Source organism: Patagioenas fasciata, chromosome 15 (genome assembly GCF_037038585.1).
Source record: "Patagioenas fasciata isolate bPatFas1 chromosome 15, bPatFas1.hap1, whole genome shotgun sequence".
Taxonomy (NCBI): Eukaryota; Metazoa; Chordata; class Aves; order Columbiformes; family Columbidae; genus Patagioenas; species Patagioenas fasciata.
The window spans coordinates 12,047,588-12,074,982 of NC_092534.1; the positions used below are offsets into that span (position 1 = coordinate 12,047,588).

Here is a 27,395-nt window from a genome sequence, read left to right on the forward strand (position 1 = left end):
TGTGGATAGGTTGACTGGGAACCTTCTGTATAATATGTGATATGGGAAGAAATGTGTGAAAAAACAAAGATACGGATAAAAAAATACAGAAAGAGGCAGAACGTGTCATTTGTAAGGGGGGGTGATGGTTCCCCTTCTTTCCCAGCTGGTCCCTCTTGACCTCGCTCATCCCCTCCATCAGTCCTGCGTGGGGTACGGCCAATTCCTGTCTTCAAAAAACTTCTTCAGGCCCTGGAGGTTGACGGGGGGGAAGTAAGGGCCGATCCTCTTCCGAATCCACCACCTCCCCTCGCTGGCGTGCTTTCCCCCAGGTTGGCTGAACTTGTACTTGAAGTGTTCCCCTCGGATCCACCTGCAGAGACACAAATCACAGCAGCTTGGGAGGGGCTGGCCCCGCTCTTTGGCAGCTGGAAAGGCACTGGACCCCATTTACGGATCTCTGGGAGAGGAGTTTTCGAGCTTTTCCATAGTTGGATGGAGAAATGGGCTGGAGGGTGCTCAGCCTGGCTGGTTGCTGCATCCCGGCACTCCATCCATCCATCCATCCATCCATCCATCCATCCACCCATCCATCCATCCCTCCCTCCCTCCCTGGGATAGCTGTGGGCAGCAATGCCACCATCCCTGTCAAGCTCCTGGGCTCCTCTAGACGCAATTTCTGAACGATGCACCAGGTAGAAGAACTTTAACACTCCCCATGCCCTCCCCACCACCACTTCCCTACAACCAACTTTGAAACAATAACAACAAAATTATTTTCTGAGAGCAACTATTGAGTATTTCTGCCCAGAATATTTCTAGGTACAGAGCCCAGCTCCCACCCCAGCTCCCCCACATCCCCCTGCTCCGGCCAGCAGCTGCTCCTTCTGCTCCGCAGCTTATTAGCGGGGCTACGAGCGCATCTGTTTTCTGGCTGCCCTGGGAGTTGACAGAAAAGGAGATTTTAAAGCAGTGTAGAAAGAAGCATTCATCAGTCTCGTGAAACACATTCGGAGGCTAACCATGCCTCCGGGTTCGGGGGGTTTGGTCCCGCTTGATGTAGGGCATGCTGACAAGAGAAGGAGTAACACCCTGCTCCTCCAGCGTCGCGGTCCCTGCTCGCAGAGTGCATCGCCGCATTTGCTGGATAAGTTCATAAAATAAGCCACAATATAAAAATGTCAAAGTCATGTCAGTGCTCATTTAAACCTGCTTTGCTTCACTACCAAAATACAAACCCTGCTACTGAGCGGGGCACCGCGCTCCCGCAGCTGCTGGCTCCCGGGGCTGCGCCTGGGGCAGCGCAAAGTTCCTTCCTACTGCTCAAATAATTAGGGACGACTCCGATACATTTGCCACTAGCGCTCACCTTTGTCACACCGACGGGATGCAGGGGAGTTTGCAGACGACGGACAAAACTGCACCCAGTTAAAAGGGCTGCTGCAATCACATCTCGACACCTCAATTTAAATCTTGCTGGGTACCCAGACGAGCGATAGAGAAACGATTCTGCTGACAAAACACATTAACGCAGAGCTGTTCATCACACCCATCACCTGCTGCTGACTTGCACCAGCCGGCAGTAATTCTGTCTTCTGATTGTCTCCTGGCTGGAAAACAGGACAGATATCTACCTGTTTCCCCCTCCACTGAGAATGAAGGGGAGATCTGAGGAAGCCCAGATTAAAGCATTTGGAGCTGTACTGGGACAGCTCTAATTTAAACTACTGGCAAGGGCTGGGTGCCAAGGGAAGCGTGGGGACAGAGGTGTCCCCGATGCCGTACCGCTCTGCGGCAGAGCCTCCTGGATCACCCCGCTGCACAAACCCGCATCTCAGCCCCGTCCATGAGACCCTGCAGTTGCTGCCTTCTCCCCTCACTGCCTCTCTGCAGCTGGTAAAAGTCAAACAGGGGCTGATGTGTTACTCCCAGAGTGTTTACTTCACAGGAGCACAAAATTTAATAATTAGAGCACAACTGAACAGCAACATTTCTGCAGGTCCCGGTAGCCTGCAGGCTCCTGCCTGGGACGGTCAAAGATTTCCAAGCTGTGATGCTCAATTGCTTTCTTGAATTCAAAAAACACCTTCACCTTCCAAAAAAGCTTCAATAGCTGATTTTATATCAGCCCCTCTCCTGCTCGAAGCCTCCTTTCACCGGCCACACCGGGACTTTTGGAGGTTTTTCTTCACTAAGCGACTCCAGAGCATCTCCCCAGCTGGACCTGTCTCCACCTACACCCCCACACGGGTATAACGGGGTGTCCCACGCCAAAGGACCTGTCTGCAAACCCCACCTGGCAAAGTTCCCATTTTCTAGATGAGGTGCAGAGCACAGGGAGCAGGTGACTTGTCTGAGCTCCTGGGGCAGAGCTGGGAGACCTCAGGAGATGCCCTGGGACGAGCACCTTCTCCCCAACCTCAGGAACCGCATTTGCTGGAATGAAAATTCCCTTTGGAATGAAAATTTCCCTGTCCCTTTGGAACGGGCTTGCCTGCCCAGATTAAACAATACCTATCATCTGATTTGGTATGATTTTTCCCATATGTTCTTTGTCTATTAAAGCATTTGCTATCAAAGGGATCGGCCTGTAAAACTAGAAGCGTGTGAGCATTAAAGCCACCACGTGCAATTCAAGCTGCATTTTTGTGGCGTAAAGTTTGCCCTTCTATCTGACCATGTTTCAGGCTCTTCTGTCCAGAGCCTAAATCAATCTGAAGAACCTTTCCATGGCTGCAGCAGCAGGAATATATCGGAGTATCAGAACACCTCTGAGCATCAAAATAGGATGGCAGCATCCAGACACCAAGCTTTCTGTCCTCTCCATCCTTCCTGGGGTCAGGAGCTGTGGAGAAATGCACAAAACCTGGAACCTCCAGGCATCTTTCCTTGCAAGGCTCAGCGATATAAAAGCTGCTGAGTTTAATACTCACCGGAGCCCCTCATTTCAGGGCTCAGAGACTTTACAAGCTACCCCAGTATTTATAATGTACCTGGATGCCTCAGTCCTGACGTTATGGGATTTCCCAGCTCCTCCTGTCCTGCTCCCTCCTCTTGGGATTTGGGGAGCAAACGTCCCGGCACTAATAGGGCTGAAGCATTAACACCCCCCCGAGTCCATCATTTCGGCGCTCACAGAGTTTACAAGCATCACTCGGAGCCCTGGACAGCTTGTAACTCAGGGAAGTCGCACGTATGCGTGGTTGACTGCAGATTCAGAAATTGTTACAGGTTACAGATCGCCTTATCAGCAATTGCTTTTGTTTTTTGCAACTTCAGGGCTCTGGCAAAGACTTTCTGGGTGCTGGAAGGGATGCACAGGTCTGTGACACTGCTGGCATGCGTGAACCTTGCTTTCTGCTCTGGAGAAATGGGAACACGGAGTCACAGAATCGCAGAACAGTCTGGGTTGAAGGGACCTTCCCAGCTCCCCCAGTGCCACCCCTGCCATGAGCAGGGACATCTTCACCAGCTCAGGTTGCTCAGAGCCCCGTCCAGCCTGGCCTGGGACGTCTCCAGGGATGGTTCATCCACCACCTCTCTGGCCAACCTGGGCCAGCATTTTACCACCTTTAGTGTAAAAAATTTCTTCCTCATCTCCAAGAAGGTCATAGGGAAGGTACCTGGCTTTGCCTACATTAAAAGGAGACTAACGCCACAGGTGGTCACTCATATCTGGTGGAGGCTGAGCCAGACTCATGTTTCAGAGGAGATGGAAAGCTCGGGAAGGACAATCCCAGCTGCAGGCAGTTTCCCAGGATTACCAAGCGGACACAAACCAGCAGCTCCTGGGGCAGCACTGGGCAGCAGCCACAGCAGCCGGGCAGGGCAACGGCTCTGGAAGAGCATCTGCTGACCCAGCCAAGCGCGGGACACGTCCCTCAGCAGACACATGAGGGCAAAGGAGCCACTTGAGAGGCGAGAACCAAGATACCACCAGATAAAGCACATCAGGCATTTCTCCTCCAGGAGAAGGAAAACCCTCCCTGCTGTAGCAACAACACGGATGGAGGAACAGGGGGTTGGACCACAAGACCTTTGAAGGTCCCTTCCAACCCAAACTATCCTATGATTCGATGACAAAGCTACAGCCTCCGGGAGGGCAGAATGGCTAAAAATAATCAGCATTATTTTTTAAATGAGTATCCCCATCCCACCAGATGCGCGGCAGCAGCTGCGCTGTAGCGCTTTTAAGATTCGATCATATATCAGCCTATTATGACATCTTCCAAGTGTACGTGTTAAAAATTAGCAGCAATATTGGAGTTGTTGGGATGGAGGGCTAAATCTCCTAGACAGCTGTAATTAGTTCCAGAGGGTGCAGCTGTCTCCCTGCAACAGCTGAGGGGTTCAAGGGAAAAAACCAGAGCTGGTGGTTTCTGTTAGAATTAATGGCCTGACAGGGCAAGGCAGGGTGGGAGAGGGAAGAAAGAAACCAAAACATGGGGTGCCTTTTCGATTTGGAGGGGGGTTTTTGTAGTTTCTTTTTCAATCTTGAAGTTCCCCACTCCATTGTAAATCAGGGAGCAAGTGGCAGTGGAAAGTACAAATTCATTACAGGAACGGAGCCTCCATCATCGGCTTTCTTGCTTATTCTAGCCCCGTTAGCAGGAGGGACCATAAATTCATCTTGGCCCAAGTTTGAAGAATAAGGGCAGTTTTATGGGTTGTTTTTCAACGCCGCTGACTTCTCTTTCTCCAAAGCTCCTGCAAGGTCTGGCCCTGCAGAGCCGGAACATCCTCAGGACTCTGTTGGTAGACTCGACTCGGGGTTTATTCCTCTGGGGACAGGTTGCAGCTGCCACCGCTACGAGACGTGGTTGGAAACCCCATTTTATATCCTGGGAGAAATCCCGATGCTTTGAGACCAGCCCTGTCCTCCCTGACAACACTGAAACATCATGAGTGTTTCTATCAATAGAAAATCCCTTAAACTTGCACTCAGGACAGTGGAATCATTTCCTTCTGATATCAGACATTTGTAAAGCTGGTGATAAAGGTTTGCTTCCCAATTATAGGCCAGGGTGTTTCAAAAAGATGGACCCAATTTCAAAGATGGACCCAATTTCAAAGCAGTAGATTTCACGATGGCAACATGCTACAATTACACAAAAATTGACAAACGGTTTAATGAGCTATCAAGTTGTAGTAACCTTTTTATAGATACTCTATGTTCCCCCATTCGTGGGCGGTTCATCCTACACCTTCTGCCATATGTCCATGGTGACTTACATGGCCTGAAATAACAGGACAAGGTGGCCCCAGGTGTATATAAAGCCCAGTAGCTGTGGCACAAATGGGAAATAAATGGGCAACTGAATAATAATAATTAAAAAAACCAATACCAAACTCGATATTCTTCTCGCCCTCCTGCAGCCAGGTAGCATCAAACAGGAAGCGCCAGCCCCATAAAGAACAGCACTGCTACAAATTCAGGTCTTCAGCTGCACGTTGGGGCTTTTTCAACAAAGTGCTACTATAATTGGAATAAAAGTTCTTAAGTGAACATGATTTAATATCAGAGACACTGAACACTTCAGGTCAAAAATAAAAACCTTTCTGTAGGCAAAATCTGATTTTTGTGTTCTTTTATTGTTGCAGTCTGTTTCCATGACGGTGTGTTAAACTCTTATTAATTTCTCAGCCAAAGCCCTACCGTTCAGATTTATGACGGTTGGTGTTTTATGAACTATCCGCTGCACAATAATATTTTGTAAATCTACATTCCACAAACATCACCGTGCTTGAAGTAAAGCTTCACACTCAGCCAGGCCGGGTGCTCAACAATACCCTCATTTTTAATCAGTCACCTGTTTCTCATTTTAAGTTTATCACACTTGAAAAAATACTATAATTTCTAGAGTTGTAAAGAAACCTACAAACTTTGGTCTCAGAAATTTCATTTCGAAGGCATTAACTCATTTTGAAAGTCCCTTGGCTATTTAAGGTGTAGAGTTTCCATTAACAGAATAAACTCCGTGGAGTATGGAGCGTAATGTTCTTATGGAAAACAGTCCCTTCCCCTAATTATTTAGTCTAGCAGGGAATGAAAATAATTAAGTCTCAAAATTCCCTTTACAGTGGAGGGGGCGGGGGGGGAAATATGGTAGGAAAATTAGCTTCTTTTCCACCCAGCTACCAAAGGGAGCGGGGATGCCCTTACAAAACCATCCCAGCTACAACCACCCTGAATTAGCTTTTATTTCCTGGTGTTACCATTGAAGGCTTAAATTTAAGGGGTTTGTTCATGACTGAAAATGAAATTATAACCAAAAGGTGAGGGCTGTCTTCATCCTGCACTCAGGTGATGATTGCTGGGTTCAAAAACTGGCTGGATTGTCTAAATTTAGAAAGTAGGTATTCTGCTCACTGCCTCTTCTGGCAGTTTTTGCCCCCAGATCGCAGGGTGCAGATCGATCACCAGGTCCTGGCCACGGTCGCCGGCCCCGCTGGAGCCTCGATGTGCAACACGGGGGTGTTTAAAATTAAATAAAGAAAAGGTGTATTTGAAACTTAAAGGAAAAACAACCTCAAACTGAGCCGGCGAGCCCGCCCGAGCAGAATTAACTGCGGGTGAAAAGCCGCTGTGCCCGCGCCAGCCACGGGTGTCAACCCAGCAGAACTGGGACGGGGCATTAAAAATGGGGGGGAAAAGGCAAATGATCACTTCAGTTTCCGTGCGCAGGCGAAGCGTTAACAGCAAACACGGAATAACCGCAGGAACGTAAATGGCAGCAGGAACTGGTGAGTGATGGGAGAGCCCAGCGCAGGATCCGACCCAGACCCAGCACGCCGGGGGGGGCACTGGGAGCACCCACCCGGCTCCAAATGTCTGGGGTGTTTGGATTTGGCTTGCTAAAACCCAAAACATGACCCACAGCCTGGGATCCAGAGTGAAACAGGGTGTCAGATTTTGGTCTGAGCCAAAATGAGCATTTGTAAATCGTTATTTTTATTTTACGCCACCCAAAAATACACTTAGACCCATGAAAAACTTTTAAAGCAAAGCTAATGCCAGAGCGAAGGCAGCTGACACATAAAACCAGCGCTGGATCCTGATCTTTTCCTACTATAAAATAGCTGCTAAAGAGTGAAAACAGAGTCTGTGCTGTGGTTAAACCAGGGTAACGCATGAATCAAACCCTGTTCACAAGACCTATAGCGGTGTGTGCTCAGCTCAGCATCCACGCTGCTGTGTCATTACCTCCCGGAGCTGCCTGCAGCCCTCTGTACGCTCCGCAATCGTTATCCTGCAAAGACTAATGAAGATGAAGACTTGCTTCTAGTTTTGCTTTGAATTACTGAACGTTTCACATCCTCACTTGTTACAGAATACCATAAAATAAACCTATTCGCCACCTGGAGCAATGTAGCATTACCCGGCAAAATCCCTCTTCGTTAGTTCCTGTGTTCAACTACTTTAATTCTTTTTAACACCACTGATGCCAGAAATCACAGCAGAGACGCAGCCCGTCGCTGGCAAAGTCTCAGAAGGCAAGATAAAATATATATTTTCTCGATTTTTTTAATCTGTTGCGGTGTCTTGTTTTCAGGCTGAGTCACAGTGAGTACCAGGAGCAACACTGACGGCACCGGGGGACACGTGGTAATAAACAGCTCTGGGATTATCAAATGCTTCTGCTGCTCCGTGAACCGCCAGAGCCGTTTATTGCCAGCAGCCACCAGCTGGTCACGGCTTCTGGCACCTGGGGACACCTCATTCAAATGGGTGACTCAGTGTCTAAGGGTCCCAGGTTTTGCTAAAACCCCCAGGGTCAGCCAGCACTTCTAGGTTGCTTTTTGTTAATTAAAAAAAAAAAAAGGCAATGCAAAGGAATGCCCTGCAATGAACGCCACTTGGTGAATTTACGGCACTGAGATTCAGGGACGGGAGCAGAGTTTGGTGAGACTCGGTTGCTAAACCCACCCAAGACGGAGCTGCCATGGTGCCGGTTCTCTGGTTGCTCTTCCAGCTCGGCTTTGCCAATGATGCCCCAACACCATCCCCATGATCAAGGACCCGGCTCCTGCTGCATCCCGGTGGGTGAGCCCTTGCACTGGGATGGATTTCTGCCCACTGTGAGCTCCGGCGTTCGTTAGTGGCCTAACGAGGTGCCCACCACCTTCACCACGTGGGTGATGGGCTGCACCGTGCCACCTCCCTGGCCATCAGAAAGGTGCCACCTCCATGGGGCTGAGCAGCCACCAAAAAGGGGGTGGCAGGGAGCAGTCAGGAGCCCTCGCTCACTGTCACAACCTCCAGACCCTACACTGGCAGATAAATGCACATGCGGTCAAATGAAGGTCCATAAAACACAGCAAAGATGGGAACACCACCCAGAGCAAAGAGGTTCCACATGCTCCTCTCAACGCCACCGAGCCAACCAGCTGATCCCGCAGCATTAGTGCACTGCTCCTGGCATGGAAAGCCAGCCCTGGCACAGCTCATCACAGCTAAAACCCCGCTGTAAACATGATTAAAGCTGCATCTCTCCACGGCAAGGGCTGTGCCGCTCTAGCCCAGCACGACTTTTGTAGCAATAATTAATCGAGGTTCCCCAGAGCCCTCCTGGACCGGGGCCAGGGTGTCATTATTTGTGTGTAACAGATCTGCTATGCAACCCGACAAATTGCAACACCATCCTGCAAGGTGTCCTGAACCATAAACCATCGTTTACGGGAGCTCTGGTGCAGCTCTGAGTCCCTGGATCCTGCCCCACGTGCCACTGGTTTGCTCTGCGATGCTGCTCTGACTGGAAAAACGGCTCTCAAGTGAGAATATGTGCAAAACCCCCAAAATTACTGTTCTTACAGTCAGCTCGGCTCCTGTACCTCTGTGCTCCCATCAGTCTGGATGGATGCTCTGATGAGCTGCCTGTGCAATATGATGGGGCGGGATGCCTGGGGAACCCCAGAAATGAGATATTATTAGAAATATAATTAGAAATACTCAAATACGATGGTGTGCAACTCACTTAGTGGTTATATTCCGAGCTGTGCTCCTGCTCTGTTTTTTTTGCAGACTATATACCGACATACATTCAGCTCAGAGTATAAACAACCTTGGGGTGTGTAAAGCACCTCAGAAGAAGCGCTTTGGTAGAAGGTGGAAGTTGTTAGTGTCTGAGCTGGAAAAGGAGTCTCTCCTCAGCAGGTCTGGGGGATGCGCTGGGCTAAAGCTGAAAAGCATCAGCAGGGTTCAAGAGGAAATTCATTTTGCACGGGGCTGTGAACCTTCATCCTTGTTTGCAGTGCATCCTAAGAGCTTTGAATGGAAAATATTAGCAAGAGCATAATATTACTTGAGTTGATCCAAAATTCCCTTAAAATGTTTTCTCAGCTAAAAATAACTTCATCAACAAAATAGACGCTTTTGTGAAAAATTTTCCTTTTGTAGAAAACCTTGGGGTTTTCATCTGTGCTTTTTGCTTGCTGATGTTTGCTTTGTCCCTCCATTGAAACACAAACACTTCCAAGACAAGTGTCCACACAAACAATCATTTCTGCAGGACTGTTTTGCCTTTGATCTGAGCTCGCAGGATGACCATGGCAAAAAATCCAAAGCTGATGGGCAAGAAACCACTTGAGCAGCCACGATTTCTGTCCAAGAGAAGCACCACCGAGCCCTTCACTGACCTGCCTGGGGACAGGCCAACCAAAGGGTCCTCATGTCCCCACCAGAAAGACGCTGAGGTGCTGAGAGTACCAGCTCTTCATGGTATCCTCAGAAAACCCACCGCCTGGGTACCAGCAAATACAAACCCCAAACCATCAACAGAAACCATGTCTGCACATCCCAGATAGGAACAACACAGAGCCCGGGTGCTTCCAGCTCCCTCAGCAGAACTTACCGTGGGGGTTCTCTGCCCGCAAACGGGTTGGTGGCCATCAGGGACAAGGTCTGCTCTTCCTGTGCCAGCAGCTTCCCAGCCAAGTGGATGATCCATTCGTTCTGCTCATAGGTCTTGGGGAAGGAATGGAAAATATAAACATTAGGCATTGCTGAGCTTGTTGTGTAGTGTTATTAGCGTTACGGACTTCTGTGTGGGGAGAGATTACAACTGATTTGGGTAGCAAATGATGAATGTCTTGGTGTTGCAAGGAACAGATCCTCTGGGATCCAATGCCTTAAGGTCCAGACTGAGACCCTCCAGCATCTGCAGGGAGAGCTTTTGACTTTACAAGTATCTACCCTAGCTGGAGAGGTTCTTGCCTCTTCTGTCCCCCAAATACTTGATTTTAATCATTCCTTTTAGCAGCAAGCTTCGCGGAGGAACAGTAACATCACATTTCAAAATGCCGATCTGCCCATCGTTTTAAAGCAGGCTGCTCTCCCCTGGCGTGTTACCAGAGAGAAAACAGACAAAAGAAACTCTCTATTCCTCATTCCTTTCTCTTATTTAGTTTAGTCTAATCTATTCTCTTTACAGCCCATGCCATACCACAACCCTGCAGCCACGCAAGGCAGCAGATCAGCCCCGGGAGCTGCAGCAGCACAATCTGCACTTTCCTCCCTCCACGACTCCTCACATCTCCCGCTTTTCGCAGGGATTCTTGCTGAGGCTCCATAAGAATCATTTCCCCTTCTGGTGACTTTCTGTACTTTATCCTTACATGAAGATTTTTTTTTTTTTCCTCCTTTTTTAATGTGTACCTAAATGGATTTTTTAATGCAAGCAGTAGGGGACACTGTGGGAAAGCGAAAGCCGGCAGCTGTACCTGCAGGCCTGTGACTAATGCAGAACATCAAGGCAAAGTTTCTCTGCAAATCTTTTCTAGTGGTAAAGTTTGTTATTTCCGTTGCTAAGGGAAACAGAGGAGAGAAAGGAGATGGAAAACACCAAACACTGGTGGAAAGGCCCATCAAGCGGCAGCTCTACCTCGCAGGGTTTCTGACCCGCGCTCATCGCAATTTCGAGGAAAACCACAGTTATTTAAGCTTTTTAAAAAGATTACTCTCCCCATCCGCCTGCTCTGGTCCTGCCCCACCGCACGGCCCGTCCTGCCAAGGGCTTGACCATGTCATGTTTCATGGGATGACTCACGTCAAACTCCAGCCACCCCGAGCGACTCCGTGCCCCTCGAGGGCTCAGGGATGCCCGAGGATCCTTGGCTGTGAGCAAGGACATTGTGAGAGGTGTCACAGCAATGGCACATCAAATATCGTGAGTCAGAGCTTCAGCATCCTGTGCCTCCCTGCAGAGCCCGTTTTAAAGTGCTCTATATGATTTCAAGCTCTGTTTCTATGAGGGTCTGGGAGGTGTGAAGGTTCCTGAGTGCAATCTGGGGAGAAGCTGGAGAAGAACAGCAACAGAAATCACCAGATTCCCAAAGCTGGAGCTTTATGGAGGATCCCAAATCTTCAAAGCCAGATTCAAAACCATGAGGCTCTGTAATGGAGGAATCACCTCCCCGGCTCACACGGTCTCCAAATTGTTAATTAGCAGTTCCATGCACATGAGACTTGGACTTCTGGTTTGCAAAGTGTTTTTCTTGTAAAATTTACAACATGTCTGGCCCCGGCAAAGTCTGCGGTGAGAAATTTCCACCCGGTGCAGCCCCCGCCTCGCAAATCCCCCCAGCACGAAGGGTTAGATATCGCACGTCGCCGATGCTGGGAGCACGCAGGAGCCGAGCTGCACTAACGACTGCGCTGTTTAACTCATTACTCTGTAAAGTGATACGGTGGCAACCGGAGGGGAAAAAAAAAGAGTCCAGGAGATCTGGGCTGTGTCCAAGGAAGCATCAGACCCCAGAGTGGATCCAGCGAGACCCAGCCCACAACACCGTTTGCAGGATGGGGGGATTCGCCTGGCCCTGAGCTCCGCTTTTGCCATCTCTGAGTGTGCAAAACAGGAGGGTCAGAGCTTGAATCATCATTAATTAAAAAGCCAGGACAGATGCATGCATTGCTCTGAGGTGGGCATGCACACACAAACTGGGTTCATCTTGAGGTTTTGGATCTTTGCCCAGGACAAAGGCAGCTGGGGACTGACCCTGCACCAGTGATGCATCGCCAAGCTGCTCTGTCTCCATCAAGACACAGACCGACACTCCATCACCTGCCTCCTGTCCTCCAAAACCTGGGGCTGCACCTCCCGTTATGCCACACAGGGCCTGTGCCATACCTGTACTGGGGTTACTGGGGAACCAGTGACCCGCACAGTTGGTCAGAGCAAAACAAACTGTGCCCCGAGCTGCACGACTCCCTGTCCAGCCCTGAACGGAGCATCCCTGGGGAGCTGCAGCCATGAGGACATGACTCTCTCCTTTCTGAGAGTTTTCTTTCTGTTTTAGCACAGAAAGCAACTAACAAACCTAAACACAAAAAAGCCCATCATAAATCCAACTAAAATGCCTGAGAAAAGCAGCTCAGGCAGAATTAAGTTTCTGAAAGCAACGCTACCTTCATCACAAAGCCAAAGTCCGTCTTTGCTCACAGACAGTCTGTGCAGACCCACAGAAATGCAGCAATTGCATCTCTCCAGATCATCTTTACCTGTCCTGACAGCTGGTACCAGCACTCAAGACCTCCAAAAATCAGGTTTCAGGTCTAACACAGTGAACTAACAACGCAGACCTGGGATGAGGTGTTAAAGCCCATGGGCTTCAGCCCTGTGCAGTGCTCAGGCTGGTGCTCCTCCCCTGTTTTCCATGCCAGTCTCGCTTCAAACGCTGCCCTGGGACAGGGCTTTGCTCCTTGTCCCCCTGCACGTGGCCCAGGGTGAGGGCCAAGCATCCCTGAGCATCCCAGGTACCACCCTGAGGCTTCCCTGCAACCCTTTACATCCTCTGGCCTCTCCACTTACCCGCTTTAGCAGCGTCTAATCGTGGCATTCATGGCATTCCCACCTTGAATACATGAACTTGTATACAGAAGTATTTAATAACTTCACAGAATTTAAAACCGAATCACCACTAAGTCAGGCACCAGCAAGGAGCTGGGGGTGAACCAGAGGCAGTAGCGACAAACCTCTGTAGAGATAACAAAGTAGAAGAGAACATAATCAACACAAAAAATACATATTAAAAACACCCAGTACTACAGGGAACATGTTCCCAACCGAAATAATAATAATAGGAACCCTTTTCCTCTAGCTTTAATAGGTCATTTAATGAAAAAGGACTGCGGATTAGCGTGGCATTTTATTGAATCTTGGTCCTGGCACAGGCACACGGGAGGAGGGAAGTATGAGATGCACATGTGGAAACAGCTGGAAACTTGGCAGGGGAGCCCCGCGTTATTATTTCACATGGTTGGGAGCCCTGCACGGTGTCACATCGGCGTGCGAGGGTGGATGACAGAGGGGTTGGGGAGGTTTATGTTTCCCATGCTGTGTCGTAAGGGGCATTTTGCATGTCACAGCTACGCACCGCGGGGAGGGAAAGCGGTAACTCCACCGGTCGGGATGTTTTCACCCAATATTCACGCTGCTGTTTATACTGCTGCTTCCACTTCTGCCTTCAACTGTTGCTGTTTAGGGAACCTGAGCTATCAGCTGGAGAAATAACCCATCTCCCATAGAAAAGAGGGCAGAACTACTGCAATCCTTTGCTTTTTTATAATATTCCAGTGTTTGCTACCATCTCGCTCCCCGAACAACATAACCAAGGAAGGTCAAAGGCTGCGTCAGGTCACATCACTTCTCATTATCTCCAATAACTACATCCCCGTCTTTCTAGGAGTTTCCCAAAGAGGGAGGCCGTTTCTCCGCAGGTCTGCCTCAACAGATAGTATTTCAGCAGGGGCAGCTTCTCCAGCCTCACTCAAAGCCATCCCTTAGCCCGGCCTGTTAGCAAATGCTTGGGAAAGCAGCAGGTCCCCAGAGGAGATGGCAGGTCCGAGACGAGGAATAAAAGGCAAAGCAAAACTTCTGGGAACCAGCTCTTACATCTTGCCTATATGGGGAAATCGCACACCTGGCATAGCTCCCGTATCACCTCTGTGTGTGGAAAGAAAAGTCACTTTGTTCCAGAATAGAGTCTAGACAGGGACACACAATAGCCGCTGTAGACAATAATCACTCCCTGCACAGACAAGGTCTTGCTGTGTATTTATACAGCCCGTGGCACGATAGGCTATCGGTCTTATTTGGGTTTCTGGGCACTTCCACCACAACATTCCTACCAGAGGGGAGTCCGCCCCTGATCCAGCCTGCAGTTTGAATGCAGCTTGGGGCTTTGAAATCCTTCATATTCACAGGGAGACAAGGAATCACAGTTAAAAGAAGAAAATAAAATTCTTCCATGCTGAACATGGACCAAAATGTATGAATGCAGCAATGGAAACGGGAAGTGAATTGAGGCCTGGATTTTTAGAAGGGGGAAGAAAGGAAATGTAAAAGGCTGCGCTCAGCGCACAGCGCACGAGGTTTGGGTTTTATGACGTTACCCACACCTCCTCCTCCATCCTGCTGCCATGCAGCCTTTTACTGTGAGCACCTTCTGGCTGCAAGACTGAGATAACAGAGACTTGAATAAAATATTTTGCAGAAATACTCATCTGCCTTCTCTACAAACACGACTACCTTCACCCAGCTCTTCCAGAGCATGTGCCATAACACAAAGTCTCCATCACGACTCCCTGTTACCACCCATGGGAGATCCTCAGGGCATCCATCTGTTGCTGATGTTTCTCTCTTCTCTTCGGAAAGCAGCTGAAGTTTATCTATACAATTGCACATTGCATCTGGAAAGCACACGTTGCTTCTCTGTGCGTCGCAAATGCTGCTCTGCTGTGGCTTTGCTGACAGTTTGCAGAGCCTTGTAGGGCAGTCCCACCATTCAGAGACTCGTGGAGCTGCTTCAAGGTACAATGCAGCAAGATATTGGGCTTTAAAAACCAATATGAAGACGGCATTAGCTTTGTTATATTTTTTGAGCAGTTATTATTTGGTAAGCACCAAGAGTGTGTTGGCACAATGCAGTCTTCAAGCAGAATAAATAACCTTCATGCCACAGTAAGGAGGGGAAAAGCCTTCCCTTTGATTTTAATTTATTCAGGGCACTGGAGGCTTCCCAGTGCTGCCCACTGGCGAAGAACAAATCTTTGGTACGATAAATAACCGGCTTTTGTAAAGTCCAAGACATCCCGCTACCAGGAAAAGTGACTAACTTGAAGCCCCAAAACTATGAGCAGTATTTTGTTTTCTGGTTGCTATTTATTAACGATGCTGAATCCACCCATGGCCTGCCAAAATCCGCCTGTAACACTTTTTGTACCAGCGGCACAGCAGAACTCTGTTCTGGGTTGTGATGGCTGGGCTGGGCGCCTTCTACAAATACCCACCATAAATGAGAAGTTGAATAATTACAAGAGTGTTGCCATCAGTAGCTGGAAAACAGACAAAGCTTTAACAATTTGTCTCCAGCTCCTGTAAAAACAGGATGTCTTTGCACTAACACAATAAGGTTTCAAGGGGTGAAAGTTTTTCCTAATGCTTAACCTGAATTTTCCTGAGATTAAATCATATTCTGCAATTTCATCCATTACTTCCTCCCTTCTCCGTGGGGACGTGGAAGCCAGATTGCTGCTTTACCCTTTGCGGTAGGTTTTCACCTATTCCAAACCTCTTTTGACATCCAGACGCCAGCGCAGATTCATTGGCTGCCACAGGAGGAGGTTTCTGCAGCTGCTCTTCCCGTGGGTCCCTCTTCTGCACCCTCGCCGGTTGGCTGCATCTCTCCTGATTTGGGTGCTCAGCTGAGGGTCGTGGGAGGGTGACACCATGCACGCCAAATGCTCATCTATCATCACATCTGCCTTTTCATGACGGTTTTTCACAAGCGTGCTCATCTGGTGATGCACGCTCAGCCCCAGCAGCTTCCCCAGAGCACGATGCTCTGCTTCATCCCTTCTCCACCAAACTCACCAAGATTGCCAGGCTTTTAGACCTTGTCCTCGGTTGTGCTCACAGCTCGGTGGCTTCTGCAAATGTAATGAGTCGTTCTTTCCAATTAGCAGCAGCTCCTCTTAAAAATGTGCATCAAGTTGGCTGGGACATTGGTTTAAATCGCTTTAGATGGATGTAGGTGATTCAGAGCATCCGACCTCAACAAGAAACACCTGAACATCAGCTCTTGGCCAACAGACACATTTTTGTCGAGGCCACCCCAGCCCACTTTGCAGACAGGTGACAGGGTGATGGAGCAACCGTGGTCCCCGAGGTGGCTGTTGAGAAACCACTGAGAAGGGTCGCACAGATTTCCGCACATTGCTGCAGGTTCGTGGGAGCTTTTCCCCTTCTGCAGCCGGGAAGAAGCAACCCAGACATGTTTCTGGACGGGTTATGTCCCTGCCAGAACTAAATGAAGGGCTCCAATTCAGAACTACAGCACCCTCGGGATGTCGAGACATACAAAACAAAGAGGGGATTTAGAGGACAAGTGAAAAGGCATATTATATTTAGATAATAAAATTAACGTCACGAAAATTGTTTCCTGGAAAATAATGCCATGTTACATTACATGTAATTACAGCGCTACTGGAACAGTAATTAAGAGGCAGTCAACTAATAAATCGCAATTCAGAGGTGGAGCAGCGCGGCGGCTCCTCCCGCTGCCGCGCCAGCCGTGCCAAGGGCTCTCCCGGGCGCCGGCTCTTCAAAGCAAACCCTGCAGCTACAGCCAAGGTGGAAAGTTTTGCAGGAAAGCCCGAGCAGAGGAAGGCGTCGTATGTCAAGCGGTGATGAGGTGCAAAGAGGAACCTGTCAGGAGCAGCACAAAGGGATGGTAAATATCTTCCCCCCAAGTCCCCGGCTTTTCTGCAGCCTGTCAGAGCTGGATATGTCAGCTCCTTACCTGGCCACCACCAACGAACCGCAAAACCAGCCCTGCGGCCGCCTGCTCGGGAGGTGATGGGGCAGATGGTGAGCGGTGGCACAGAAAAAATCCAGAACTTGAAAAAAAATATTAAATCTAATCCAGAGGCTGAAGTAACTTGGTTTTATGGACTCCATAAACTACTGTATGGTGTTTGCAAAACCTGCCTGGCTTCACAAACTTCTGGGGTTTTGACTTCTGGTTTCTCATCCTTTCTGCAGCTGTGGGTGACTCAAGGCTGAACATCACCTGAACGATGGGGACTTGTGGCTGTGGTGGGGGGATGGCAGGACAGACAGCTTTCCCCAGGTGACAGCCAGCACCAAACACACAGCTCACCATTTTCAAACATATTCGGCCACTGCAAACGGGATTTACTTCCACGCTTAAGCAGGTATTTACATGCCTAGACATCCAGATTGTGAATGCTCGCTGTTGTGCCCAGGAACCTTGCCTTCCCATTATCTCCAACAGTCCTCCCCGCTGTTCAGAAGGGCTTTTTTTCTCCCTTTCTTCATTTTTTATTAATACTTCTTCTAAGCAGGATCTGAACTTGCTTCACACAGATCTGTGTGCACCAGGGGGGCCACGGTCACATTCCCAGTGACAGGAGCCCTGCGGTGGGCGGGGGACACCCATGGGATGGCAGGACCCATCTCCAGCCGGTGCCACCACGGCGGGAGGCGACAGACCCCAGGGCTGACATACACCTTGGGCACCCACCTCCTGCCGCCACAACGAGACCTTCTGTGCTAATTAGTGCTAATGAGCCGGTGTGAACAGATGCTTGGTGGGCATGCATGGCAGCAGCCCCCTGAGTCCAGGCGAACAGACACTTGGGGGAACCTTTCAGTGAATTAAACACTTTTAATAAAGATGCGAAGAGGCTGCGCTCTTTCATCTTCCTACTGTCCTCCTTTGGTTTTAAACCTGAGATCACTTTGTATTTTAAAGCCTTTGGGATGTTCTTGCCCTGGAAACAAACAGCCTTTCTCTCATCTCAGAAACATTTCTCTCCTCTGCAGACACAACCTTTGGTGGGATGAGCTGAATTTCTTCATTGCTGCCGGAGCCCCCCCAAAATACAATCAGATTTAAACCAACAGCTCCCATTCAACCTTCTGCACCTTTATGTCACGCTGGGTACCGCTGCTGGCTTGAGTTTTAACCTTTGCTGTCGTCTTGCTGAGGGATAAGCATACCTAATGCAGATTAAATGAAATTCCAGCACACAAAAACTAGCGGGGTAAATATAAAACCATAGCGATGGTTATGTCATTGCTGAGGAATCCAAAAGGCGCCTAAACGAAAATACCACAAAGAAAGCAAACAGAGAAGTTTGGGGCAGGGAAGAGGAAACGCCGGGAGAGGACACAGGAACAAAGAGAAAAGCCCGTGATAATCTGAGACGGGTTTGCCTCATGCCACTGCTGTAAACCCAAGTTTTGTAAAGCCCGGTCCAAGTGCTCACATTCACACAAATAAAATTTTGCAGAATAGGCTAAAAGATATACAAGAATTAATTTTACAAGCCTGCCCTCCCCTATTCTCTTTTCTATTTATGGCTGTCACTTGTTTGCTGACGCCATGTGGGGAAAATATTTTGAGGGACCCTCCATCCATACGTAGGCAGGTGGGCAGTGGAAGCAACTGCTGGTGTCCCCAGGGGTGTCCCCAAGAGGGTCCAAGGGGTGAGTCCCCTGCGAGGCAGCTTCTGCAGGGCCTTTCTCAATGTCTTGAACTCTTGTTATTGCTGAGAAACAATTAAGAAGCCTCACATAAAATTTTGAAGAGTTTCATTACACTAGCAGCAGACATCCTTTAGGAATACAACCTTTTTTTCTTTTTTTTCTAAACACAATTAACTTCATCAGGGCTTCAAATATCCATCCACCCACGCCAACACACAGTAAATTCATACAAATTGTTTTTCCTGGTCCAGGTCTCTGAACACCCAAAGGCACATACCTGGAAGGCAGCGAACCACATCAGCCAGTCCAGGCGGTAGTGGTAGGGGGTGATGAAGCACGGCCTCCTCTTCAGATCCCCGGGTTTGCATTTGAAGTCATACTCCTCCCAGACAGCAGCGGGGTCATTGGGATCCAGGCTGGATGTCGCCTGAAGGATGACTTCTGTCCTCTCCTTGGTAATGCTGTGGGACACAACATGAGCTTGGTTTTTGTTACAAGTCATGGAAAATGCTAATTCATGAGAGTCAACACTCAACTGCCTCAATGGCCCCACGGTGCAGGTGGATCCTGGTGGGTCAAGGTACAGAGAACCTCTATCACCCTGTGGTTGTGCCAGTCCAAGGAAGGACGATGACTAAAGAATATGATTCCTACCAAAATCGAAGGGTCTGTCTTTCTAAATCAGAGCCTAACACTTGCCCAAGATACAGAGAGAATACGAGTTCTCCCAAGTCCCACGTGAGTACGTTCAACATGCACCAACTTCTCTATTTGTCCCATGTTTCTGAAGGAAGCTTTTGTTTCTGTTACTCTGTTGATTCCCATGATATGAGAGCTCTCTGACTACAAGCTCCTGATTATTTGAGGAAAGAGAGATGAAAGACACAGTCACAAACCACAACTCCATCTCCAGGTTTTTAGCATGCGCCATGTGCAAAAATACAGGGGCAGGGCAGGACAGGCTGGCAATGAGCCCAGGTCAACTGGCCACAGCTGCTTGAGCCTGGGGGCAGTGGGTGGCCCCATACAGAGCAACCCCCAGGAGATGACACTTGGGGCATCATTAACAGCATCTCTACACCTCCAAACATTTCACCATCCCAGCTGGAAGACAGGTCTCATGGAGCTATTACTCAGCAATGAGAAGCGGAGGAGAAGGTAACGCGTAAGCCAATGCAAACCAAGCCATGAAAAGCAGAAAATGAAAACAAAAAAACCCCCAGTGCCCAGGTAATGTATAAAAACTTGGTTAAAGAGCAGGCCAGCCCTACGGCAGGTCATGGCAGGCTCTGCTGCTTGGCTGGACCCTGCACAGCAGGGTGGTAGAGCAGCGGGGACTGCAAATTCTGCAGGTCATGGAAAGCCCACGTGAAATCACCCTCACCGAGTTCTCAATGACCTGTCAGTGACGCTCGCCTGCACTGGAGAGCTGTTTTCCATAACCAACACATAACTCTGCCTATCAAAGCTGTCCAGCTCCCTACACTCCTTTAATTTTTTACTACTTTGGTCCTTCCTCCTTCAACCCAAGAAACCGAAAGCTTGGAAACGCGCAGCCTCCACCTTCTCTCCTGATGGCTTCCAGCGATAGATGCTTCCAACCCAAGGAATGCTGTACATCTCCACTTATAATTGTTACCTACATTTAACAGATTTCTGGATTCTCCAGCCAAGTCCCATATTATACACTGGGCTGAGTTATGAGCCATGGCCAGCTGCCCAATGGTTAGAAACACACTGTAAATCAGGGACACCAAATTACTAATAAAAGTATGTTCCTACTGTGTGATTCAAAATATGTCAAGTTTCACATAATCGTATATTCATTATAAGCTGCAATCCTCTTTTTATTGGTTTACATAGGCTGGAATTACAAACATATTACAGCAGCATTTCATCACATGCTCTTTAGGTTCTGGTAACTGTTGAAACAGAAACCATAGACTAAGGAAGAAAAAGAACAACAACCCAAAGAAAACAATCTCCCGTAGCTTCATCGCTCCAGCCTTCAAAGGGGTTGTTTCTCCGTCTCTCAAAAAAAAGCAGAAACTTCAGCATTTTCCACAACTAGCACTGATATTTTTAATATTTTTTTTCCTAACTTATTTCTTTCCACAGCAATTTCTGCTATTTGAAAAAATTTGACGTGCTCCATGTGTCCTCTGCATCTCCAGTGCTCACAGCGAGTCCTGCTCCTCCCCTTCACGCTCTGCTCGGCCACCCTTCATCATGCCCACAGCCATCCTGCTTCGCCTCTTTTAAAACCTATTTAATTACCATTCGTTTCTCCTGTGGGCCCTTGTTCAGAAGCCACTAATCCCAGAGCTGCCCACCCCACCCATCCTGGACCCCTGCAGAACAGCCATGGCCACCACGGCGAGGTGGTGGCAAAGCCAGAGGTCCATGCAGAGAAGAGCGGCCCTGTTGTTGCCCCTGGGGTAAGCTGGTTGGTTGGAATTCCTGTTTTTCAGCATTTCCCTGGTCGTCGTGGTCAGGAAGAGGCTGGGAGGGCCATGAGCATGGTGATGGTGACCCCAACCATGGCTCACCTACACCTGGTGACCTGCCCTCAGAAAACCCAGCCTCGGATGTTTAAAAACCAGCCTGGTTGCAAACATGGATGGAGACGCTTCCCTTGTCCAGTCCCACCTCGAAGCTGTAACTGGGATTTCCTGAGCTAAAGGCAGCAGCCAAACTGCTGTTGGGCCTGTCCTCTAAATCTGTCTTGTTCTTTTTTGAGGCCATTTATACTTTCGTCTCCACAGCTTCCTGTAGCAATGAATCCCCCAAGTCACTCGTTGGAAAAAGCACTTCCTTTTGTTGGCCTAAAATTTGCTACCCAATAGCTTATGTGAATATTTACATGAGGGAGAGCAAACGCACGCAGGGGAAGAGAAGTTCCCCATAAATAAAGTGGGCTGGTGCTGGTGAAGACTATCCACTGGATTAACTCTTTTACGGATATTTTTATCCTGCTATTACATTTGCTACATCAATATAACGAGCTAACTAAAAGCGGTTGAAAGAAAATACATTATAATTCAGTGGGAAAGAAACTTGCTCCTTTTCTCCTTCTTTCTCATAAATCGATATTCCAAGTCTACTGGAAGGATTTCTGTTTAGGTTTAAGGCACACAGACGGACTATCGGACTATACAGGAGAGAGAAGCAGAGCAATACGACGTGCCATTAAAATCTATTTACCTCCCGAAAGCTCCGTAGGTGTTCACTATTCTGAGAGGGTTGAATGATGTGTTCATGACTTGTCTGGAGCTGAGCAGGTTTATGACAACGGGGATGCTGAGATAAGCAATCAGGAGGCCCAAGGAGATGTTCACCACTTTGCGGATGTAGCAGCCTGTTAAAAGCAGACCAGAAGAAGGTAATTTCACCACTGGTGATGGGTTTTGTGCCCCCAAATCCCCCGCCTGACCCCCCCATGGCTGCCGGGACCCCGCCTGGGTGCTCACAGCTGCTCTCAGGGGCTGACAAACCCTTCACCATAATCACCCCGACCTTGCCAAGGGCCACATGCTATCGCTCCGGAGATCTGCCTTTCTCTAAATAGTCTGAGAAAGGGCTAAAAAGAAAAATGTGGAAAATGCGAAGATTAATCATTGCTTTAATATAGGGGAAAAAACACAGCTGGCGCTTGCACCTTGCTCAAAATTGCCCTCCTGGTTTGTAAGCCGTGCGTGGAGTCTCTCCAGCTCCCACGGCTCTGCTCCTGCCTCCTCCCCACTGCTTGGGCTTATTTCTGGTATTTTCCTCCTGCTTGCTCACTAGGCTCCCTTCAAACCGCATTTTCCTTTTGCAAATCTCTATTGCTTATCATTTATGTTTGAGATGCATGTTGCCTCACCAGCGCTTCGGCGTGGGGTTTGCAGGAGCAGGGCTGGGCTGGATTCCAGCCTAGGAGACACCTCTGGGAACAAAACAAATAAGCACAAGTGACCTCTGAGGGGCTCCTACCCTTATGGCCTTTTTAAATTTGTTTAACATGAACAGCCAAAGGATCCAATTCAAAGCAATCGCATGTAGCTTCCCCCTTATCTCTACAGGAGAGAGATGTTTATTTGAACCTCTCTCAGAAGCTATTAATAATTGTTTAGTCTGAGAACATTTCTGGAGAATCATTTGATTTGGGAAGGAGGTTGCTGAGATCTCTCCCCTTGTCCTCAGCGTTGTATGAGTCTGTTCGGCATTTTATTCATCTTTTACACGCGCTGAACTTCCCAGCCTGTAATTAAAGAGCAGGCACAGACACGGAACCCTCCACCAGCATCAGCAGCTCAGCAGGTCCCAGTTTATGGTCACACAGGGACTGCTCGTCCTTCAGCAGGTGGTGATGGTCATCATGGCCGTGGGGTCACAGCTACTCAGTCACAGAGAAAAAGGGTTTAATACGGGGAAGAAAAAACCTCAACACAGCAAGGATGGAGCAAGACTTGGAGAAGGAGCATGGGACACGAGCCAAGGGGATCTGGATGAGGCAGGCAGGAGCTGAGCACGAGCAATGGGAATTCGAGGTCTCGATGGAAATTACACACACACGCACTTCAAGGACGTGGCCAGAACCTTGTAAAATCAGGTCACGAGCGGGGCATGGCTGGTACCCTCCTGTCTTCTGCTCCAGTGACCCAGGGGTGAGGGCTCCTCTAAACCTCTTGCCACAGAGTCCATCAGTGCCAGTTCAACAGCTTCTGCTTTGTTAGCAGAAAGAATATGCAGAAATCCAAGTTCACCTAGAATATTACAGATATCTTTCCCTTTACTTATGGATTATCCCTTTTAAAAAGCCCATAACAGGGACACTTCACTCCAGAGTATGTATGGATGACCCTCTGTGCTTGGGTACCCTGACTCGGTGAGGTTTTCTAGAGAACATCACAGAAAAGGAGCAAGTTCCTCAAAAAAAGGATCCACCCCCCCCCCTCATCGTGTCTCACCGAGTGCCACAGCAAAGAGTCGCCCCTTGGCTTCCCCTCCAGAAGGAAGGTGAGACTTGAGTGTGGTTTGGGACTGGATGCAAAAATACATTTGGTAGGAAAGCTCAAGGCTCTCACAGCCTCTAAAGCAAAGCTACCGGAGGGGAAAAGCTGTTAAGGATTTCTGCCAGCAAAAGACAGGAGACACAGAGAGTTCAATGAAACTTCATTAGCCTTGCTGGAGTTAACGCTCTAGGTTAATAAGCTACATTTCTTGGTTGATGAGAGACGACCAGAGACAGATGATGTGTCTTGTTGGCATTTTTCGTTCTTCTGACAGATGTTTAGTGTATTGAAAAATGAGCATCTGTGATTGTTGTTGATATTATAGGCAATTTGTTGCTTATAAGCGGTTCATAAAAATGCTACAAACACAACTCTACATCTGTTATGCAGCCCCATGAAAAATATCCCAGCGCTGCTCATGCAGGCAATCTTCTGGACCAGGGCTGCTTGAAAACTCCCTTCAAAAGGAAAAATCAGCCACTTTGACCCCTTTTGTTCAATTACAAAATCCCTTGTATATGCTTTTCCATGTTCACGGTATGAACATGAGTTCACCTCCTTCCTACTTCGGGGATCTCGCTCCCCACCGTGGCAGCGCCCACGAGCAGTTGCTCCTCTCGCCTTCTCCAAGCAAGACATTGAATGGGGAATGGCCACTTTCATAAAATCACAGAATCATTTTGGTTGGTAGAGACCCCCAAGATCATCGACTCCAACTGTTAACCCAACACAGGCACTAACCCATGTCCCTGAGAACCTCATCTATGCATCTTTCAAACCCCTCCAGGGATGGTGACTCACTTTCCCAGCAGCCAGGTCTCTCTTCCAGTGAGTAAGAGTTGTTGGACCCCAACAAAATAATATAAAAGGTAAAAAATTTGTAAATTGTGCAAGTCCACATTGCTTACTTAAGGTTGGCAGAGTCATAGAATCATGGAATGATTTTGATTGGAAAAGACCCTCAAGATAACGAGTCCAACCATTAACCTAACCCTGGCACTAACCTAGGTGCCTGAGGACCTCATCTACATGATGCCATCTCCTTGCCCACCCACGTCTGCTCCAGGAGGAGATGACAACTTCTGAGATAAGGACACCAAACACATCACTGTGCAGCTTTTCCTGGCTCTGGGAATAACCCACCGTATCGTGGGGGCAGCTGCTCGCCGGCTGCCTCCTGCAGCTGCATCCGCACCACCCGCTCCTTCACCGCCCCTCGCCGCGAGCTGAAGAGGAACCCCAGGCTGGCGTCGTCAAAGCAGGCGATGCTGGGCACCATGGTCAGCCAGTTCAGGAAACTCAGGTTGCCACTTATGATCAGAAGCACCTAAAAGGTGAAAAGGCAGCAGACGGTGTTGCATTGGCTTAAATGACAACAGAAAAGCGCGGTGAAGGAAACGCCGGATGGATTTTCAGCACCCTGGCGCATACTTTGCTGATTTTTCCATGATTGCAACGGTGACGGCAAACCTTTCCCTCCCTGCAGCCCAAACGCACCCCACTGGTCTGCAATGCGAGCGCGGCCCTCGCTTTCAGCCGGGGTATAGTGTGACTTGATTTCCATAGAGCTCCCGGTTTTGGCCCCCAGGGAATCGCCCGCTTCCTGCTTATGCCGACGTATCTGTGACAGCAAAACTCCTGAAACCCTTCGGGAGGAAATATTGCAACTTTTAATTAAAGAGTAGCATTAAATATACAAGTGTGCATTTTTAAGAGTTTTTTTTTAATTTATTTTAGCTTTTATTGGCTACTTAGGAGAATGTCTTGCATGTGTGAGGCAGAGAAAGTGGAAAAAGCTGTGAGCCTTTGGAGGAGTCCCCATAAATCTGTACAGATTGGGAAAGGCTTTTTGTAGGCACACATTATTCTTCGTCTTACTCTTCAAATGACTTAAAAAAATACGAGGAACCTTCTTGCCATTCTCCAGCAAGTCCTAATGAGCATCAGGTGTTCATCTGTGGGCGCTGCCTGTTCAGCCTTGGTCATGAATCACATCTTCACAGCATGTGGCTTCACTTTGCAGGTGTGAGACGTCACCTCCTTGTCGTGCTCACATGTCAGCCATGGGGACAGTGAAAGCAACCCCCCCACCACAAGGTACGTGCCAAACCTTTCATTAGGGCTTCCTATAAACCCAAGTGCACAGAGTAACTTCTGCTTCATCACGAGCGTTTTTTAATTCGTATTTTTCTAGCCTAAATTTACTCAAGCCCAGTCTATACTTATTCATTTCTAAGCCAGTATTTTACCTGTTCATAGACTCCTGTGTTTATTTGTAGGGTTACATCCCTCCTCCGCTTTTCTAATTTAAACCACGCCGAGCCGCTCGCTGTCCCGTCCCGGGGGATGCCCTGCCCGCCGCTCCCAGCAGCCGTGCCCTCAACCGCATGAGGCTCCATCAATCTTGCTGGGTGCTGACAAGGGCCGTACGGAGGATATCAGATGGGTCTCCCCAGGAACTCGTACAGCCACGCTAACATTTCTCATGCTCAACCGGACCGACCCCTCCCACTGTGTTTTAACGCCACATTTATCTTCTCCACCGAGGTGTCACGTTAGTGCTTGCCAGCCTGTGCGTACAACTCTCTCTGCACACAAGCAATTTCCAAATACGTAGTTCCCAGCATCACATGGACATCTCTGCTCCACCGCGCTTCGCCCCACGTGTCACACAACCCGACTTCATCCCATCTGCATGTTAACCTTTGGAAAATATATAAGGGTGAGAGTCAGGAGGATGGAGCCAGGCTCTTCTTGGTGACAACCAGTGATAGGACAAGGGGTAATGGGTTCAAACTGGAACACAAGAGGTTCCACTTAAATTTGAGAAGAAACTTCTTCTCAGTGAGGGTGTCAGAGCCTGGCCCAGGCTGCCCAGGGAGGTTGTGGAGTCTCCTTCTCTGCAGACATTCAAACCCGCCTGGACACCTTCCTGTGGAACCTCAGCTGGGTGTTCCTGCTCCATGGGGGGATTGCACTGGATGAGCTTCCCAGGTCCCTTCCAACCCTTGACATTCTGGGATTCTGTGTAGGCAGGAGCACGGGCTGCGCTGACACCACCGACGGCCTCAAAAACCCATTGCTTTGCTGTCGCACACAATGTGGGTTTTCACCAAAAGCTAAAGCTAACTGCTCTGCGTTTCACCCGAGACTGAACCTCTGCCAGCTCAGCCTTGCTGACACCAAGACTTGCCCCAGGGGCAGAACCGACGTTGTGAACTTGCTCCAGAACCAGCAAAACGTGTCACATGAAGCCAACCCCAGGGTGGTGGCCGTGAGGACACATCTGGGTTTCCCCAGGGCCTCCCAGCAGCTGTCACAAAGGAACCTGCTAGGAGAGATTTAGTGTTGGCATAAAACAATCCATGGGGATCCACGCACACAAAGACAAGAAGAGAAAAGCAGTTGATGACTGTTCTGGACTATCTGAGTTTTGAGGCTGATTTGGATTTTTGCACCATTAGGATTTAGCCGTAATTAGCAAGCTGTTCCTCAGACACGTTAATACAAAAGAGGTGGAAAAAAGGAAAGAAAAGAAAGTAATCTCACCATCTTATCCATAAAAAATGAAGGTTATAAAGCTGACTTAATGTATTACATTTATTTTTCAGCCTTCAGATCAGCTATGAGAACCTCCCCACCTTCCAGCTACATTGAAAACTGTAACTTTGATTGGTACCACCATTATTTTATTTAAAGAACACCTCTCCATTCACACAGCTGAACTTCCGTGAACTGCTCACTCACCATTTTAGTGCATGTGGTCAAGGAGACTTTCAAGACAGTGCAAGACTGGACTTGCCAAAACAGACAATGAAAAAAAAATACATCTAAACATACCAGAAAAAGCTTGATCAAAATTAGGATGTATTACAACTGTGTCACAGGCTGAGAGCAGAAGAATTTTGGC

General features: G+C 48.6%; 1 protein-coding gene across 10 annotated transcripts in view; it reads right to left on the bottom strand.

The window, feature by feature from the left end:
- The window catches only part of LMF1 (lipase maturation factor 1), a 179,789-nt gene continuing 152,394 nt past the window's right edge, over positions 1–27,395 (bottom strand). For 8 of the 10 annotated variants that reach the window (XM_065850449.2, XM_071815279.1, XM_071815281.1 and 5 more), the window contains 5 exons: positions 24,629–24,812; positions 21,696–21,849; positions 18,769–18,952; positions 9,831–9,943; positions 1–352 (listed from right to left, as the gene is read on the bottom strand). In XM_065850449.2, the coding sequence (XP_065706521.2) occupies positions 178–352; positions 9,831–9,943; positions 18,769–18,952; positions 21,696–21,849; positions 24,629–24,812 (810 nt within the window). In that variant the 3' untranslated portion in view covers positions 1–177. The other 2 variants (XR_011741523.1, XM_071815283.1) reach the window with 2 other exon arrangements.